At 39.5% G+C, this 17422-nt stretch overlaps 1 protein-coding gene and 1 pseudogene across 3 annotated transcripts in view; one reads left to right on the plus strand and one right to left on the minus strand.

Moving 5' to 3' along the window:
- The window catches only part of RALBP1 (ralA binding protein 1), a 65679-nt gene that overhangs the window by 8968 nt on the left and 39289 nt on the right, over positions 1-17422 (minus strand). For all 3 annotated transcript variants that reach the window (XM_003809328.5, XM_014342280.5, XM_034943912.3), the window contains exons 2-6: positions 15418-15716; positions 11399-11857; positions 6175-6524; positions 3922-4083; positions 2802-2933 (exon numbers count right to left, since the gene is read on the minus strand). In XM_003809328.5, the coding sequence (XP_003809376.1) occupies positions 2802-2933; positions 3922-4083; positions 6175-6524; positions 11399-11857; positions 15418-15661 (1347 nt within the window). In that variant the 5' untranslated portion in view covers positions 15662-15716. The remainder of the gene's footprint in view (positions 1-2801; positions 2934-3921; positions 4084-6174; positions 6525-11398; positions 11858-15417; positions 15717-17422) is intronic.
- On the plus strand, positions 10437-10578 carry LOC112437828 (U2 spliceosomal RNA; annotated as a pseudogene).

A 17422-nucleotide genomic window follows, 5' to 3' on the forward strand; every position in this document is an offset into this window, starting at 1 on the left:
TTTTTTTGTAGATTCCTTAGGATTTTATATGTAGATAACTGTTGGGAATAGGCCCCCCAGAATCTGGCCATAAACTGGCCCCAGAACTGGCCATAAACAAAATCTCTGCAGCACTGTGACATGTTCGTGATGGCCATGATGCCCACGCTGGAAGGTTGTGGGTTTACCGAATGAGAGCAAGGAACATGTGGCCCACCCAGGGTGGAAAACTGCTTAAAGGCGTTCCTAAGCCACAAACAATAGCAAGAGCGATCTGTGCCTTAAGGACATGCTCCTGCTGCAGATAACTAGCCAGAACACATCCCTTTACTTCGGCTCATCCCTTTATTTCCCATAAGGAATACTTTTAGTTAATCTATAATCTATGGGAACAATGCTTATCACTGGCTTGCTATCAATAAGCGGCTCTCAGCTCTGAAGGCTGAGACTCCACACCTCTATATTTCTGTGTGTGGCTCTCAGCTCTGAAGGCTGTGAGAACCCTGATTTCCCACTCCACACCTCTATATTTCTGTATGTGTGTCTTTTAATTCCTCTAGTGCCACTGGGCTAGGGTCTCCCCGAGCAAGCTGGTCTCAGCAGATAATCATGTTATCCAAGAATAAAAACTTATTTCTCTCCAATATGCGTGTCTTTTTTCTTGCTTTATTGCACTGGCTAGAACGTCCAGTACAATGCTGAATAGAGGTGGTAACAGCAGAAATCCCTGCAGTGTACACCAATCTTAGGGTAAGCATTTAGTCTTTCACTATTAAGTATGATAATTGTAGATTCTTTGTAGATGTCCTTTATCAGGCTGAGAAAGTTATCTGCTGGGAGTTTTATCATGAATAAGTATTGAATTCTACTAAATCTTTTTCTGCATCTACTGATATGATGTTGTGGGTTTTTCTTATTTTTAGTCTGTTAATATGATAAGTTACATTACTTCTGTCTTTAAAAGTCATTTATTCCTCAAAGTTGAAATTTGTGACAATCTAACATCTTAACAATATTGAATCTTCTGTACCACATGCATGATTTATCTCTCCATTTACTTAGGTCTCTTTTTTTTTTTAGGTTCAATATCCAATTGTGCATTGCTAATACATAAAAATACATTAGACTTTTGTAGAATCTTCTGTGCATTTTGTGAATTAATGAGCTGGCGTGAAAACATAGCATCGGGAAAATCGGTAAAGCAAAGTTAATCCATCCCTTCTTATATTGGTTCTGGCTGCTATACCATGATTCCTTTATTTAGGCAAGATGTAGAAGCAAGAGAAACAAAAGCCAAACCTCCATCAGCCCTGTCCTAGGTCAGTCAGGGGACTCTTCATTTAAAGGCTGACTGGCAATGCCATATGATTAACAATTACAATTTGCCCCTGAAGCCTGAGTGGTCCATCTGTAATACCTGATTCTAGGCTGAGACATGAAGGGAAAATTTTAACAGCAACACCAACACCAACAACAAAAAACACATAAAGGAAGCAAGACATAGATAACCTAGTGAGCTAGGAAAAAGAAGGAAGAAAAATACGCAGAGGGCTTCTGCTAGATTACGTATCCTGGAGCGCACATGTAAAAGTCCCATGAATGTGCCCCGTGTGACAAAGCTATCCTCCACATTAATACAAATCTCTAACCTCAAAGAAACAGAAGTATTCAGGTTGTCTTTGTCTCTTTAACACAACCACAACAGAGACCTACTATCATGTTCCCCAATTCAGGCAAGGGCTAACTAATGTTCCTTGGATGTGCTGTTTAGATGCTGCAGTTGATCTGCAATGTGGATTTTAAGGTGATCCAGAGATCTGGGATTTTACCGTTGCTGTGGCTGGTACACTCACAGTCCCAGAACCAAGCAACACACACTAAACAAGAGGGAACTCAAAAGTCTGACTGGCATACCCTAAACTCATCAGGTATTGCAGGCCACTCTTATTATTATTACATAAATAGAATCTCTCCTGATCTTCAGGGCCTTCCAGGTGACCCTCATCACTACATTTCCAAAGAGCTGACTAATTCTAAATGCCTTAAATTCCCCAGCAGTCCCCAAAGGTGTGTCACCATCCAGCCTGCTTTTCATCCGTAGAAAGCCCTGTTTACAGGTATAACCAAGCAGGAAATGACAAATTTTTTAGTAAAATCATTTTTAATTAAAACAAAACTTTCTAGGCCAGGCATGGTGGCTTATGCCTATAATCCTAGCACTTTGGGAGGTGGGAGGACTGCTTGAGCCCAGAAGTTTGAGACCAGTCTGGGCAGCATAACAAGACCCTATTTCTACAAACAATAAAAAATGAGCCGAGCATGGTGGCGCACACCTGTAGTCCCAGCTACTCAGGAGGCTGAGGTAGGAGGATCCCTTGAGCCCAGGAGGTCGAGGCTACAGTGAGCCATTATCGTGCCACTGCACTCCAGCCTGGGTGACAGAGCAAGATCCTGTCTCAAAAAAAAAAAAAAACAACTTTCTAGATTGCACTGAAACATGTGACTGACACCAGGCTGCAATATCAATAATATAGGACTAGAAACATTTTAGTGAATAAATGTCCCACCAGAGAAGTTCACTTCAAGTGACATTATAATATTCTTAACAGAAAGAACTTGGGCTGGGGGTGGTGGCTCATGTCTGTAATCCCAGCACTCTGGGGGAGGCCGAGGTGGGAGGATTACTTGAGGCCAAGAGTTTGAGACCACCCTGGTCAACATCAAAAGAAAAAAGAAAGAAAGAAAAAAAAAGAGTACATAAAGTACATAAAAGACTCAAACACATTCTATTATAAACATTAGGTATCAAAATAATAACTCACCTGTCTTTTAGCTTCTCTCAGTTTTCTTTTGAGGGCTGTCAAAATTCTTTGTACTTCCCATAATCTTTCTTCTTTAGACAAATCCTTTATCCCACCCTGCAGATCTCGATGTAAACAATTCAAAAGAAACTCCTAGAAAGCAAATGCCACACACCTAGTTGCATTTCATATCCTCTTATCTTAAACTAACAACACGTGCAATTTCTAAAGATGAAGAATCAACTATTTTTCAATTATCCTTTATTTCATTAGAGTAGAATAATGGCACTAATTATTTTTTTGAAGATATGATTGAAAAATCATTCTTATTGTTTTGCCTATTAATTATTCACTAATTTGTATTGGTTCAATAATACTTAATCCACATCCCCATCTCCAACGTCATCATCATTAACTAGTAAGCATTGGGAGCTCAGGGCAGATACAAGGGAAGAAAAGCAAGCAGGGGTTTGATAAATTGCATGCAAATAAATAATCAAATGTAATTAACTTTCTTATTTAGTCTTGAATTTATTACATACACACACACACACACACACACACACACACACACACACACACACGGCATTGTTACTTCCATCAAAATAGCATAGTAAAAAATCCCAGGATTTGGGCTCAAATCTTGGGTCTGTAATTAGTAATCATGTCACACAGGGTAAGTTACTTAACTTCCCTGAATTTTAATATTCTTATCTATAAAATATGGCTGATGACAGCAACCTTGTCCAGAAAAAGCAAACATCTTTAGACTATTTACAACGTGCCTGGCATGTTTCATGTATTATCTCATTTGGGGTAATCTTCACATCAATCCTATAAGAGGGTCCATTTTAAAGCAAGAACACCAGTGCTTAAGGTGGTTAAGAATTCGCCTAAAATCAGTTAATTAGATCAGAGCAAGAATTTAAAGCCAGGTGTTTTGATTCCAAAAACTATGCTCTTTCCACCATGGTATTCCGACTTATTTGGCATGAAACAGTACCAGATGGGAATTTCTGACTTCAGTGTGCCTAACATAGCTCCAGACACACAGAAAGTGTTCAGGAAACAAGAGCCCATCACCACTGGACTCCACAACGGCCAATGCGGAGGCAGGCTGTGGCTGGCAGGGTGCACACACCTGTCTCCTGATCTCCTCCTTGATGCCTGCCTGGGTCTCTGGCAGCGTGGGCATCGTGGCCATGTTAGACCATCGCAGAGGTTTCATCACTTGCTTTAGTACCACATTTCCAAAGAGTTCTTGCACATGTGTGAAAAACACATACAGGACTCGATTGCTGATCTAAGAAAAAAAGATTTACAAGAAAACCATTAAAACTATCATTCTATTTCACTTATTTGTGTCTATTACATAATACATCCTTTAATCCTGGACACATAAAGAAAATTCTACCCAGTAATGACAACACAGTCTTTGCTAGTTAATAGCCAATTTAAGAAGAAAATGGTAAAATATGAGTTAAATCATGTATTCAAGCACCAGAAAGATCTGAAGGGAAAAAAAGTCAAGAAAAGGATAGAGAAGTTGATGCCATCCATTTGTTTATTTTTTCTATCACTACAATATTAACTGATTAAAACATCTTATTTTTTGTGTGTTTTTTGTTGTTGGTGGTGGTGGTTGTGGTTTTTTGAGATGGAGCCTCGCTCTGTAGCCCAGGCTAGAGTGCAGTGGCACAATCTCAGCTCACTGCAACCTCCACCTCACGGGTTCAAGCAATTTTCCTGCCTCAGCCTCCCTGGTAAGCTGGGATTACAGGCGTGTGCCACCACGCCTGGCTGATTTTTTTGTATTTTCAGTAGAGACAGAGTTTCACCATGTTGGCCAGGCTGGTCTCGAACTGCTGACCTCAAATGATCTACCCACCTCAGCCTCCCAAAGTACTGCGATTACAGGCGTGAGCCACCATGCCTGGCTAAAACATCTCATATTCTTTATTTTCAACTTACTTTGACATATTTTAACAGACGCAATGGACTGAATGAGGACCATGAGGGAAGTGGGAGCGCCACAGTAGTAAAGCTGGGTTGAGGTTGAAAGCCCTCACTCCAGAAACAAATACCTGGACACAGCCAGCATTTAAGTATGGATGTTCATATGCTAGGAGGCCAGGGCATTAGGTTGGCTGAAAAGCTACTACAAGAAATTATTTCCTACCTAAAACTTGCTCTTACAACACACTTGACTCTTCTATGATACAACCATCTCTATTATATTATAGTAATATTAAGTATCAATGTAATATTTACCAGATCCTGAAATCCTAATGATCAAACTAAAATCTGAGAAACATTTTGCTTTCAAAGTGTAATCAATGAGTAACAGAAGAATCTTTATTTTTTAGAGATAAAATCTTGCTCTGTCACCCAGAGAGGAGTACAGTGGCATGATCATAGCTCACTGCTGGGCTCAAGCAATCCTCCTACCTCAGCCTCCCAAGTAACTGGGACTACACATACATGCTACCACACCCAGCTAATTTTTAATTTTTTTGTAGAGACAGGGTCTTGCTATGTTGCCTAGGCTGAACTCCTGGCCTCTAGCTATCCTCCTGCCACAGCCTCCTAAAGTGCTCGCATTAAAGGTGTGAGCCACTGCGCCTGACTGAAACGCTCTTTAGTAAATGAAAACGCTCTCTAATAACAGTGACAGTGATTTATGGTGACTCAGAATACTGGCCAAAAAGAGGGCTTAAGATAATAAATATAACCTATCATCTCCCTTTTTATTGGCCTGAGTAAAATATCATTAACTGTAATTAAAAGAAAACATATACTCTATGACAGCACCAACTGAGCAGCAATAAAGGAAAGCCAAGTATGTATGTTGTAAAAAGATACCAATTAACACACTACCCAATTCCCTGAAGTTCCTTCTCAGATTCAGAGCCTATAACATGTCTCTCTAGGATCCATCCTTATGAATGAAATCCTCAGGCTAAATTTTTGACCAAACAATTAATGACAGGTCCCTTTGTGCCTGAGTTTGATGTGTGTCTGTGATCTAATGAAGCAATAATGCTATTGATTAAATAACTGGCATCTCTAAAATTCTACACACGAACTCTGTAACTGTAGATGCCATGGGCTCCTCCTCCCCTAATGAAGGATGCTTGTCATCAGGTCTTGTTTATAAACCCACATCAAAGACTGTACCGCATTCAAATTACATCACTACAAGCTAAAGGGCAAGTATGTTCATTATCTTATACATCGACACTGTCCAAATTATGAAAGGAAAAGACCCGTATTCAAGCAAATCCATTACCTATCTTCTCAAGTTCACTGCTTTACATGTGACTCAGCAATAGAAAATTACATCAGTTCCCCAATGTCAGTACCAGAGAGTATATGTGTAGAGAAGACCATGTACCTGCACAGTTGGGCTGAGCACTATAGAAATGTTCTGTATATTCATTTTTGTTTCCAGTTCCTTTGCAATGACATGGTCCATGTGCACAATGAGCCAAGAAATCAGAAGATAGTTACATTCTGGCAGTTCTTTGAGTAAACGCTGGAATTCCTGCACTTTCTCAATCTCCGTGGTCCTCCCACAAGCCTCTTCAAATCTGGGCATAAGCTCTTTGGTAAGCAAATTCTCTGGAAGGTCTCGCAAATACTGCTTCAGCAAACTGGCTACAGTGTTAGGCTCATAGTCTTCCAAGTTTGTAGACTCCTCCCGGTCATAGGCTGCTTTTAGCTCATCCACCTTTGATTTAATTCCTTAAAACATTCAAATTCAGAAGAGAGAAGATACTGAGAAAAAATCAAACACACAAGTTTTCTTTACCATTATCCCCACCCTTGCTAAGGAGATGAGAACAACAACCTGACCAACAACAAACCTCTTGTTATGAAATATTTATCTGCACAAAGGTCGTACAGTTCCTCTGTAAACACTAACATGTAAGACTACACTTGGCTGGGCGCAGTGGCTCACACCCGTAATCCCAGCACTTTGGAAGGCTGAGGCAGGCAGATAGCTTGAGCCCAGGAATTCGAGACTAGCTGGACAACATGGTCAAAACCTATCTCTACAAAAAATACAAAAATTAGCTGGGCATGGTGGCGTGCGCCTGTCATCCAAGTTCTTTGGGAGGCTGAGTTGGGAGGATCACTTGATCCTGGGAGGTTGAGTCTGCAGTGAGCCATAATTGCACTACTGTACTCCAGCCTGGGCAACAGAGTAAGACACTGTCTCAAAAAATAAAAAAAAAATAATTAAAAACAGGCCAGGCACCATGGATCACACCTGTAATCCCAGCACTTTGGGAGGCCAAGGCAGGAGGATTATTTGAAGTCAGGAGTCCAACACCAGCCTGGCTAACATGGCGAAAACCTGTCTCTACTAAAAATACAAAAATTAGCCAGGCGTGGTGGTGTGTGCCTGTAATCCCAGCTACTTGGGAGGCTGAGGCAAGAGAATCACTTGAACCTGGGAGGCAGAGGTTGCAGTGAGCCGAGATCACACCACTGCACTCCAGCTGGGGTGACAGAGCAAGACTCCATCTAAAAACAAAAAACAAAAAAAACCCCAAAAAACTAACTTCAAAAGTGAATTTAACCAAAAGTTAAATGATACTTGAAAAGCTCAACAGTCAGAACAGAAGTCAAAGCAACCATGGATATATTAAGCAAATATGCCCATTAATTCAGGAATTTGTTTTTAATGTAAAAACATTAAACGGTGGCGCACACCTGTAATCCCAGTACTTTGGGAGGCCGAGGTAGGTGGATCACCTGAGGTAGGGAGTTCAAGACCAGCCTGGCCAACATGGTGAAACCCTGTCTCTACTAAAAATACAAAAATTAGCCGGGCATTGTGGCGGGTGCCTGTACTCCCAGCTACTCAGGAGGCTGAGGCAGGAGAATCACTTGAACCCAGGAGGTGGAGGTTGCAGTGAGCCGAGGTCACACTACTGTATTCCAGCCTGGGTGAAAAGTGAGACTCTATCTCAAAAAAATTTTAAAAAAGGTAAAAAGACAAAAATTAAACTACAATCCAAGTGTAAGTCTGGCTCTACACAGGCAGCCAGCTGCTTTTTCTAACAAGTCACAAGACTGACCACAAAAAAATGTGGCTTGGTGTACCTAAGTATGTTCCAAAAAGTTGTGGGTAAATTACTTTTTTATGTGTAAATATTATACTGTAATTGCAAACGGTGAATTAGCTACCCAAACACTTTGAAAATTATTCTCCATTAAATCATCCCCATCTAATTTCTATTTTAAAGTTTGGATTCTTTTAAGTATAACCTTAATCTGAACAGAGCTGGAACAAAAAAAATAAAGTCTGGGTTTCTAAAATCAAATTGTTTTGCTTATTGAACAAAAGGAAACTAAAGCAAATGATTTTCAAACATTACATAAGATTTTAAGTCTTTAGTACAATCTGCATTAAGTGACGTAATTTAGTGATGATTGCTCAGAAGAACACAAAGTAGTTTTTTGCTGTTTTTAATACTTAACACTTTCAGCCAATTATGTGAAACAAGCTACAAATTAACGCTGATAGTTTCTGCGGGTAAATGCAGTCTAAGCTGAACAGCACTTGACAGTGGTTCCTTACATCTGGACTTTGGCATTCCTTATCCTTTGTGAAAATCTTTTAATGGCATTATGATAAATCTGTAACTTATCCAGTATTGACAAAATAAAATCAATAACAAAACACAAAAATAACACTATTATTTTTATATAATCTTTATTTTGTGACAGAAAATTAGAAAATAATTCCCATTTTCTTACTTCTATGACAATATGGGTAAACCATAAGTGATAATAACTGAAATTCTTGGCAAAGATTTTTCTCTTCCTCATGTATATTTAATTCTTCCCCCTACAGTACCTACCCAACAAATTGTACAAGTAGACAATTAGAATGTGTGTTTGGTTTGTCATTACTCTGAAACTGTTATCAAAATGTTTTCTTTTTAAAAATTGGACACTACAAATGAAGTGTTCCACAGAAAGAGAGAAAGAGCATACAGGTACACTTTAATCCAAAAAATACAAGAAAATGTAGATGAGTAAATTAAAATGTACAAAATCACTTAAATTGTCTTTCATGTTCGTTTAAAATTAGATAAGCAAGAACTAACACTTCCAGCAAAAGGTCTTAAAATGAATAAGTCAGAACTAACATCTCCAGCAAAAGGCAGTATTATTATTAGCACTGTCCATGACAGTAGCATAAGTCGGGCTGACTACAGCACACTGCCACAGGTTAGAGAATAAACCCAAAACTCAGCAGAGCAGGAGCTCAGCCCCTAGCTGTTGCAAGGATGGGCAGCAGCTCTGTCTGAATGTTTTTACACACAGAGAAGAGTTCTATGACTCTGAATTTCCAAAAAAAATGCAGACATTAAAAGTAGGTCAGAGACAAAAAGAATCCTTTGAACAAAGCTGTGGAAATTTTTCAGAAAAACTTTTACCTAAAACAAAACTAATTCATGGCTATTAAGACCATGTGAGAGAAGCAACTTATGTTATTAATGTTTAAATGTTTAAAAATCAATTCAGTATATTATTATTATTCTTATTATTTATTTATTTATTTATTTTTGAGACAGAATCTTGCTCTGTTGCCAGGCTGGAGTGCAGTGGTGCGATCTTTGCTCACTGCAACCCCCGCCTCCCGGGTTCAAGCTGTTCTCCTGCCTCAGCCTCCTAAGCAGCTGGAACTACAGGCGTGCGCCACCACTCCTGGCTAATTTTTTGTATTTTAGTACAGACAGGGTTTCCCCATGTTGGCCAGGATGGTCTCAGTCTCCTGACCTCGTGATCTGCCCACCTCAGCTTCCCAAAGTGCTGGGATTACAGGCGTGAGCTACTATGCCTAGCCAATTATTCATAAAAATCAAATATTTGTTTAAATATATTTATATAATACTAAGGAGTTATAAACTCAAATTCAATGCCTAATTTAATTTTCTATAAAAAAGTAACATTTTAGCAAAAATACTCTTAAATAATGGCATGTAATCTAGTGGATTATGTAACGGTTTTCCCAATTATCAAAAATATCTGCCCTTTCTCAGCAAAACTTAAGTATCAAATCTACCTTCTAGAATTGCGTATGAACCAATTAAATGAAAAAACTAAGTCTATCTCTCTGTATATTCCACATGTGTATGACTTAACAACTCGTCATGAAAATACTTGTGACCAACAAGTATTATTATTATTATTTTTGAGACAAGGTCTCAATCTTGCCCTGGCTGGAGTGCAGTGGTACGATCATGGCTCACTGCAGCCTCAAACTCCTGGGTTCAAGTGATCCTCCTGCCTCAGCCAACAATTAACTTTATAAAACAAATCTCTAAACAGAAACTGATGAGGTACCAAGACACTGAATAATGGGAATGTAATAATTTGGAACACAGATGCTGCTACAGGTCAGGGCTTTCATCCTATCCTGGTATAAAAGTCATACCACTTTCTAAGAAATCTTTTTACTTTTAAATAATATACATATTGCTTGATTTAGATACCCAATCAGAACACATTCTTGCCAAGTATGAAATTTAATTTGTATACATATGGGATAAAGATAAATAGAAAATCCATTTTGCTAATATATGTAATAGTTGCATGTAGCTGACCAAAGCATTCACATGTGGGGCCTAAACATTTACTGCTTCTTGGTCTTTTGGCTAAAGTCGGGTATAGTATCTGTTCTAGGATTTCTGGAGCAGGGAGATGGAACAGAAGCTTGCTTGGACCACTCCATGTACTGAGCGGGTATTGCACTAACTCTAAGAACCGTGCACCAAGAAAACAAAAACCAAAAGCATGTCATGCCTCTTAGCTGAGCTAAGGAAATGCATTATATGACTGTGTCCATAAACGTGTCTCTTGGCCAAGAAGCTTCCTTCACACAGTTAACCTTTCTTTTCTTGCTGATGGCCCTCATACCACTGAGCCTCTGCTTAGAGGGGAAAGGAAAAAAAAAAAAAAAAAAAAAAGCAGGCGCCTGGGAGTGGTGGCTCACTCCTGTAATCCCAGCACTTTGGGAGGCCGAGGAGGGCAGATCATCTGAGGTCAGGGGTTCGAGACCAGCCTGACCAACATGGTGAAACCCTGCCTCTACTAAAAATACAAAAGTTAGCTGGGTGTGGCGGCAGGCGCCTGTAATCCCAGCTACTCAGGAGCCTGAGGCAGGAGAATCGCTTGAACCCAGGAGGCAGAGGTTGCAGTAAGCCGAGATCACGCCACTGCACTCCAGCCTGGGCAACAGAGCGAGACTCTGTCTCAAAAAAACAAACAAACAAAAGAAAAAAAAAAGCAGGGTCTGAATGCAGCCCTGTTAAGCAATGCTGCCAGTATACTTCACTTTGTTTTAGTCCTGGCTGCTGCAAGCTATGAACAACTAACGTGAAATCCTCCTAATGGAAGGAAATATAAAAAAAACAAATGCCAGAACACCAAAGAAAGGCTGGGGAGAGAGGTGGATTTTTGTGCAACTGGGAGGATCAAGGAAATGAATAAGGCTTAGGATCCAGGCCAAATTTTCCTCACAATATTTTTTCTTCCTTCGAAAAATGAAAGTGAAGTTATTATTAAAAACCATCAAGTGAAGTGCACATTCCCAGTACCTGATACTCTGTAGATGCCTTCACACTTCATGCCATACTTCTCTACGTAATCTATACATTCACGGAAAACGGCTGGCAGCCGAATGCCATCATACATCATGGTCCTCTCTACTGCATCAGCCAAAGGAATTCCAAAAATGGGTTTGAGATTTGGAACATCAATCTGAGGCACCTCTGGCTCCTGAATTGGCTTTTTCTTTTTCTTCTTTTCCTTCCACTGTTTAACAACATCAGCTGCTGTCAAGTCTTTCGACTTCTTCTCTTTATGTTTTTCTTCTTTGTGCTTTTCTTCTTTATGCTTTTCTTCTTTGGGTTTCTCTTTTATTTTAAAATCCTTTTCCTTCTTTTTAGAAAAGCTGGGCTTCTTGAAAACATGGATTCCCTTGGACCTCTTCATTTTAGAAGGACTTTCTGCCTCATCTCCAGAGCTATCTTCCTGAAAGGCTGCATAGCCTTCAGCTGCCAAAGAAACAGAGACAGTATAAGTTATATGTTTGTTTAATGTCAAACTGTCCATATGCTTTCTAAAAACAGAACCAAAAAACCGTGCCCCCTGGCACCAGCTAATCTAGCTTTTCACTTCTTGGCCAATTCCTCCTGGGCACTCCCAGCAAAGAAATGGGTTTCTTCTCAAAAAGAGATGTTGCAGTGACATCTCTTGACCACAAGAGGGGGACAAATAGATAGCAGTTACCATCCTTACAGTATTAGGAGGGGAAACAGGGTTTATATTACATATGTGTGTAAGTGGAATTCAGGCAAACCAAACATTATACACACACCTGAAAGGCTCTACATAGAGGGCTAATGGAATGAATCCTTTTCTAAAGTAGACCGAGCATCCTTTCATCATGTGAGTCATGTCCTCTAACATACTACGGGTTGAGTATCCCTTATCTGAAATACTTGAGACCAGAAGTGTTTCAAATTTCAGATTTTTCTGGATATTTGCATTATACCAGTTCAACATCTCTACCCCAAAAAATCTGAAATCCAAAATGCTCCAATGAGCATTTCCTCCGAGTGTCATGCCAGTGCTCAAAAAGATTCAGATTTTGTAGCATTTTGGATTTTCGGAATAGGGATACTCAACCTGTGTTCACTTTACCTACCCTAGCTTCTCCAGCTAAGTGCTGCCTAGCCTATAACTTTAGGCAATCTCAGAGCATGACGAACTGCACTACTGTTTATGTGTTTCAGTTATTCTCCTATGACAGTTCACTCTCCTGTCACCAGCTGCTAAGTTCTTTATGGAGACTGCAGCAGGAACTGCAGACTCTTTTAAGTAGAGGATTGAACTGGGAAATTCCCTCATCTTTAGATGGTGGCCAAATCCACTGGGCCCACTTCCCTGCATCAGAAACCTCTGGTTTTTCACACACTGACAAATGTGCCCAATTGCTTTACCAACCATGTCAGAGTTGTCATCGTTTGATTTTGTTGTTGTTGTTTTTAATATCTGTAACTCTCCTAATTCTTTTCCTTAGCTAGCTACCTTGCAAGCTATTATATAAAAGATAACAGTTATTTCCTAAGTTACCCTCTAACTAAAATACCATGTACCCCACACCAACCAGAATGGCAAGAATCTTAAGGACAAAATACCATGATGCTTTAGCAAGTGGAATATTCATACATTGCTGGTGAGAAGGTAAACTGGTACAAGCATTCTGGAAGACTGTTTTGCAGGGATCTACTGAAGCCAAAATACACATGGCCTACAAATGAGCAATTCCACTCCCAGGCATAAACATAACAGAAATACAAAAACATGTACACCACAGAAGCACTATTCATAACAGTCAAAAACTGAAAACCACCCAAACAAGCAACAAAAGTAGAACAGATTAATAAACTCTAACATATAATGCAATGAAACAATATCTAGTGCAAAGATGAACAAATTACTGCCACATGGAATAACATGAATGAATCTAACAAACATGTTAAGTTAAAGCTGCCTCCTCATGTATTTTAAGTTTGGCCTAAAGGTTTCTCCGAACATAGGGAACTGTAACCTAACTGGATGTGTACACAGACTGTAATCTACTCTTGTACCAATTACAGAGTTTCGGCCAATCACAGGGGGGCAACTGTTCAAACTGCTCAAATAAGGCTAATGCCATGCTATAACCAATCCAGCTGTTTATGTACCTCACTTCTGTTTTCTGTGTGTCACTTTACATTTTCCGTCCATAAATATTATGTGACCATGTGACAGCCCCAGAGTCACTCTAAATCTATTCCGGTTTAGGGGCTTCTGGATTCCCTAATCGTTCTTTGCTCAATTAAACTCTGTTAAACTGGCAAGGCAGGGTGGCTCACGCCGCCTGTAATCCCAGCACTTTGGGAGGCTGAGGTGGGCGGATCACTTGAGGTCAAGAGTTTGAGACCAGCCTCACCAACATGGTGAAACCCTGTCTCTACTAAAAATACAAAAATTAGCCAGGCATGGTGGCGGGTGCCTGTAATCCCATCTACTTGGGAGGCTGAGGCAGGAGAATCACTTGAACCTGGGAGGCAGAGGTTGCAGTGACCCGTGATCGCACTATTGCACTACAGCCTGAGCAACAGAGCAAGCCTCTGTCTCAAAATAAAAACACAAAAGAAAAAAAATCCCATTAAATTTAGTTTGTCTAAAAGTTTTACTTTTAACATATAATATTGGGTAAAAGAAACTAGACACAAATAGAAGTATGCATAAGTTTAAAATCAGGCAGCATCAATCAACAATAAAAGAAGTTTACTTATGGGAGGGGTAAGTGATTCCCTTTAAAGAGGCACCAAAAGAAAACTGATAATGCTCTATTTCCAGATCCTTGTAGTGGTTACACAGGCATATCCACTCATCAAGTTGTATACAATTTGTGTACTCTGCGTAATTCTTCAAAAACAAATCAATTTAAAATATCATGAAGTTCAAAATAAGCAATACTTAACATAACTCACTTTATTTGCTTTTAACATACTAAAAAGCCACGCTCAAATGATTCATCTTCCCTACTGAATAGGACCTCAAATGGAATGTATCATGGTATTTGCTTAAGATAAATAACTACTTTATTGAAGGTTCCAAAAAAGTGTACCCCAAATAGCGAACACGACCTACCCAAGAAAAGTAAGACGCTTTAAGGGGAAAATTCCAGTATCCACCTTTTTTTGGGTGGGGCGTCAGCGGAGGAGAGGACAGAGTCTCACTCTGTCACCCAGGCTGGACTACAGTGGAGCAAGCATAGCTCACTGCAGCCTCAATCTCCTAGCCTCCTAAGCAGCTGTGACTACAGGCACACATCACCATGCTCAGCTAATGGTTTAAATTTTTGTTTCTCAGGCTCTTGAACTTCTGACTTCAAGCAATCCTCCCATCTCAGCTTCCCAAAGTGCTGGGATTATAGGCGTAAGCCACTGTGGCCAGCTTAATATCTTTCTAGACATTATTTTGAATTATTACTTCAGGAAATATCCATTAGAAAACTTTTCCATTTCTGGAAACTCAGTATTTTTATTTGTGAGATTAAGATCCCAAAATACAACTCTAATATACAAAAACTGAGACCCTGAAAAATAAAGAACAGAAAAACCAAACAAGAGTCTCTGCCTTGACATGTTTCCAGAAGACAGCTGGTACATGTAATTAGAGTGGAAGTTTATTTAAAATATATCTAGGACAGGCATAGTGGCTCACGCCTGTAATCCCAGCACTGTGGGAGGCTGAGGTGGGTAGATCACTTAAGGTCAGGAGTTCAAGACCAGCCTGGCCAACATGGCAAAACCCTGTCTCTACTAAAAACACAAAAATTAGCTGGGCATGGTGGCGCACGCCTGTAGTCCCAGCTATTCGGGAGACTAAGACATGAGAATTGCTTGAACCTTGAGGTGGAGGTTGCAGTGAGCTGAGATTGTGCTACTGCACTCCAACCTGGGCAACAGAGCAAGACTCTGTCCCAAAAAATAATAATAAAATAAAGTAAAACAAAATAAAATAAAAATATCTAGGCATAGGAAAAAATGGCACTTACTCCTCTTTTCCTTTTTCTTAAATTTCCCTTTTTTCTTCCCATGATCTTTCTCATCATCAGACACTATATCAGGAGGCTCATGGAGGATGTCATGGGGAGGTGAGGGCTCGCCAGTGCGGTACAATCCAGGAAACTTTGTAGGGCTGATCTCTTCAGAGCTGGGGGTCCGGGTAAGCCCACTGCCATGCTCCACCCTGCGGTGTTCACTGGGGCTGCTGGTGGGGGGCAGGAAGCACTCAGTCATGCTGATGCCCTGACTAGGAAGGGACGAGGTCTTCTCTGTTACCTATCCATTACACCTGCACCAAGAGAAAAAACATTAGCAGTCACCTAACACCAAGGAACAAAAACACCACAGCATTTACAAATCAAAAATATTTTCTCCACAATCCCCTTGTAAAAAACTCTTTCATTTTATTGTCTCAACATACATTCCATGCATCTCACATTTCGATTCTCAAGGTTGAAAGCACTGGGATCTTTGAGTACTCAAAAAATAAATCAAATGAAAATCAGAGGTAGAGTTCTCAAAGTAGAATATGGAATTCCTTAAAAAAAAAAAAACCACTCATCATTCTAAAGTGCTTCATTTTGACTGCTCCCCAACATAAAATCTTACTATTTTGCTTTATGACTAAACAACTATAAATAAGTTACAAAGACGACTTTATAACTACACATGAACAGTTCACATCGTAATTAAATTTTATAATTAAAATGATATATTTAATGATTCATATAATTACAGACCACTGATTCTACGATGCATGCAATTTTATATACAGCTCATGTATTGATAATAACTATATTTTTGTACTGCAGTTATGCTAAAAGAAATGAAGGAACCCTCATTTAATCAATCCTAAAATACACGCAAAATAGTTTTACTACAACAGATGCTACAAAGGACAAATGTAAGAGGAGTTCAAAATTTGTTTGCATTTTTTCCCTTCTTTAGGATGGTAGGTACACAGTCAAAGTACTGCGTTTGAAAGTTACTTGGATTAATTCTTATTCCTCTTTAATGTCATTATGATATTCATTGGAAATACTATCAGAATCACTTTTTCTCTTTGCGCTCATTTATTTTTTTTATTTTTTTTGAGATGGAATTTCGCTCTTGTTGCCCAGGCTGGAATGCAATGGCGCAATCTCGGCTCACTGCAACCTCCACCTCCCAGGTTCAAGTGATTCTCCCGCCTCAGCCTCCTGAGTAGCTGGGATTACAGGTGCCTGCCACCACACCCGGCTAATTTTTTGTATTTTCAGTAGAGACAGGGTTTCACCATATTGGTTAGGCTGGTCTCGAACTCCTGGCCTCGGGTGAGTCACCTGCCTCGGCCTCCCAAAGTGCTGGGATTACAGGTGTGAGCCATCGTGCCCGGCCTCTCTTTGCACTCACTTTAAATGTTAACTTTACAATTTAAAAAATCCACAAGCCATAAGTGACAATTCTGAGACCATAAACAAAGTCAAAAGACAAGCAAATGTGGGGGAAAAAAAAGTTGCAAATTGGGAGAGGTAATTTCTTTAAAAAGCAAAGGGTTATTAACAAATTAATGAAAACAGCAACAAATTAAGAGAACCAGACAAAGGATGTGAACAGGCAGTTCACAGAAAAGTGAACTAAAAAATGAGTGGAAACAATGTTCAACTTCAATTATAATTTTTTAAACAATGAGCTATCACTTTTCTAATATAAGAGTGGCAAAGTACAAAATGGCACATATAAGATCCATTATGATGGTAAGGATAGAGGAAACAAGACTCACGAGAACACCTACTAATGGTAGAAGTATAACATGATCCTTTGTGAAAAGCAATCTTATCGTAGCTATTAAAATTTTAAATCTATTCTCTTTGATCCAGGAATTCTGCTTTTAGGAAATTATTCTTCAGATATACTTTCACAAAAATGCAAAGATATATGCAAGAAAATATTCACTGCAGTACTGTAAAAACAAAAAACAAGATAATCTAAAATTCTATCAATAGAATACTGATT

This window comes from Pan paniscus, chromosome 17 (genome assembly GCF_029289425.2).
Source record: "Pan paniscus chromosome 17, NHGRI_mPanPan1-v2.0_pri, whole genome shotgun sequence".
NCBI lineage: Eukaryota > Metazoa > Chordata > Mammalia > Primates > Hominidae > Pan > Pan paniscus.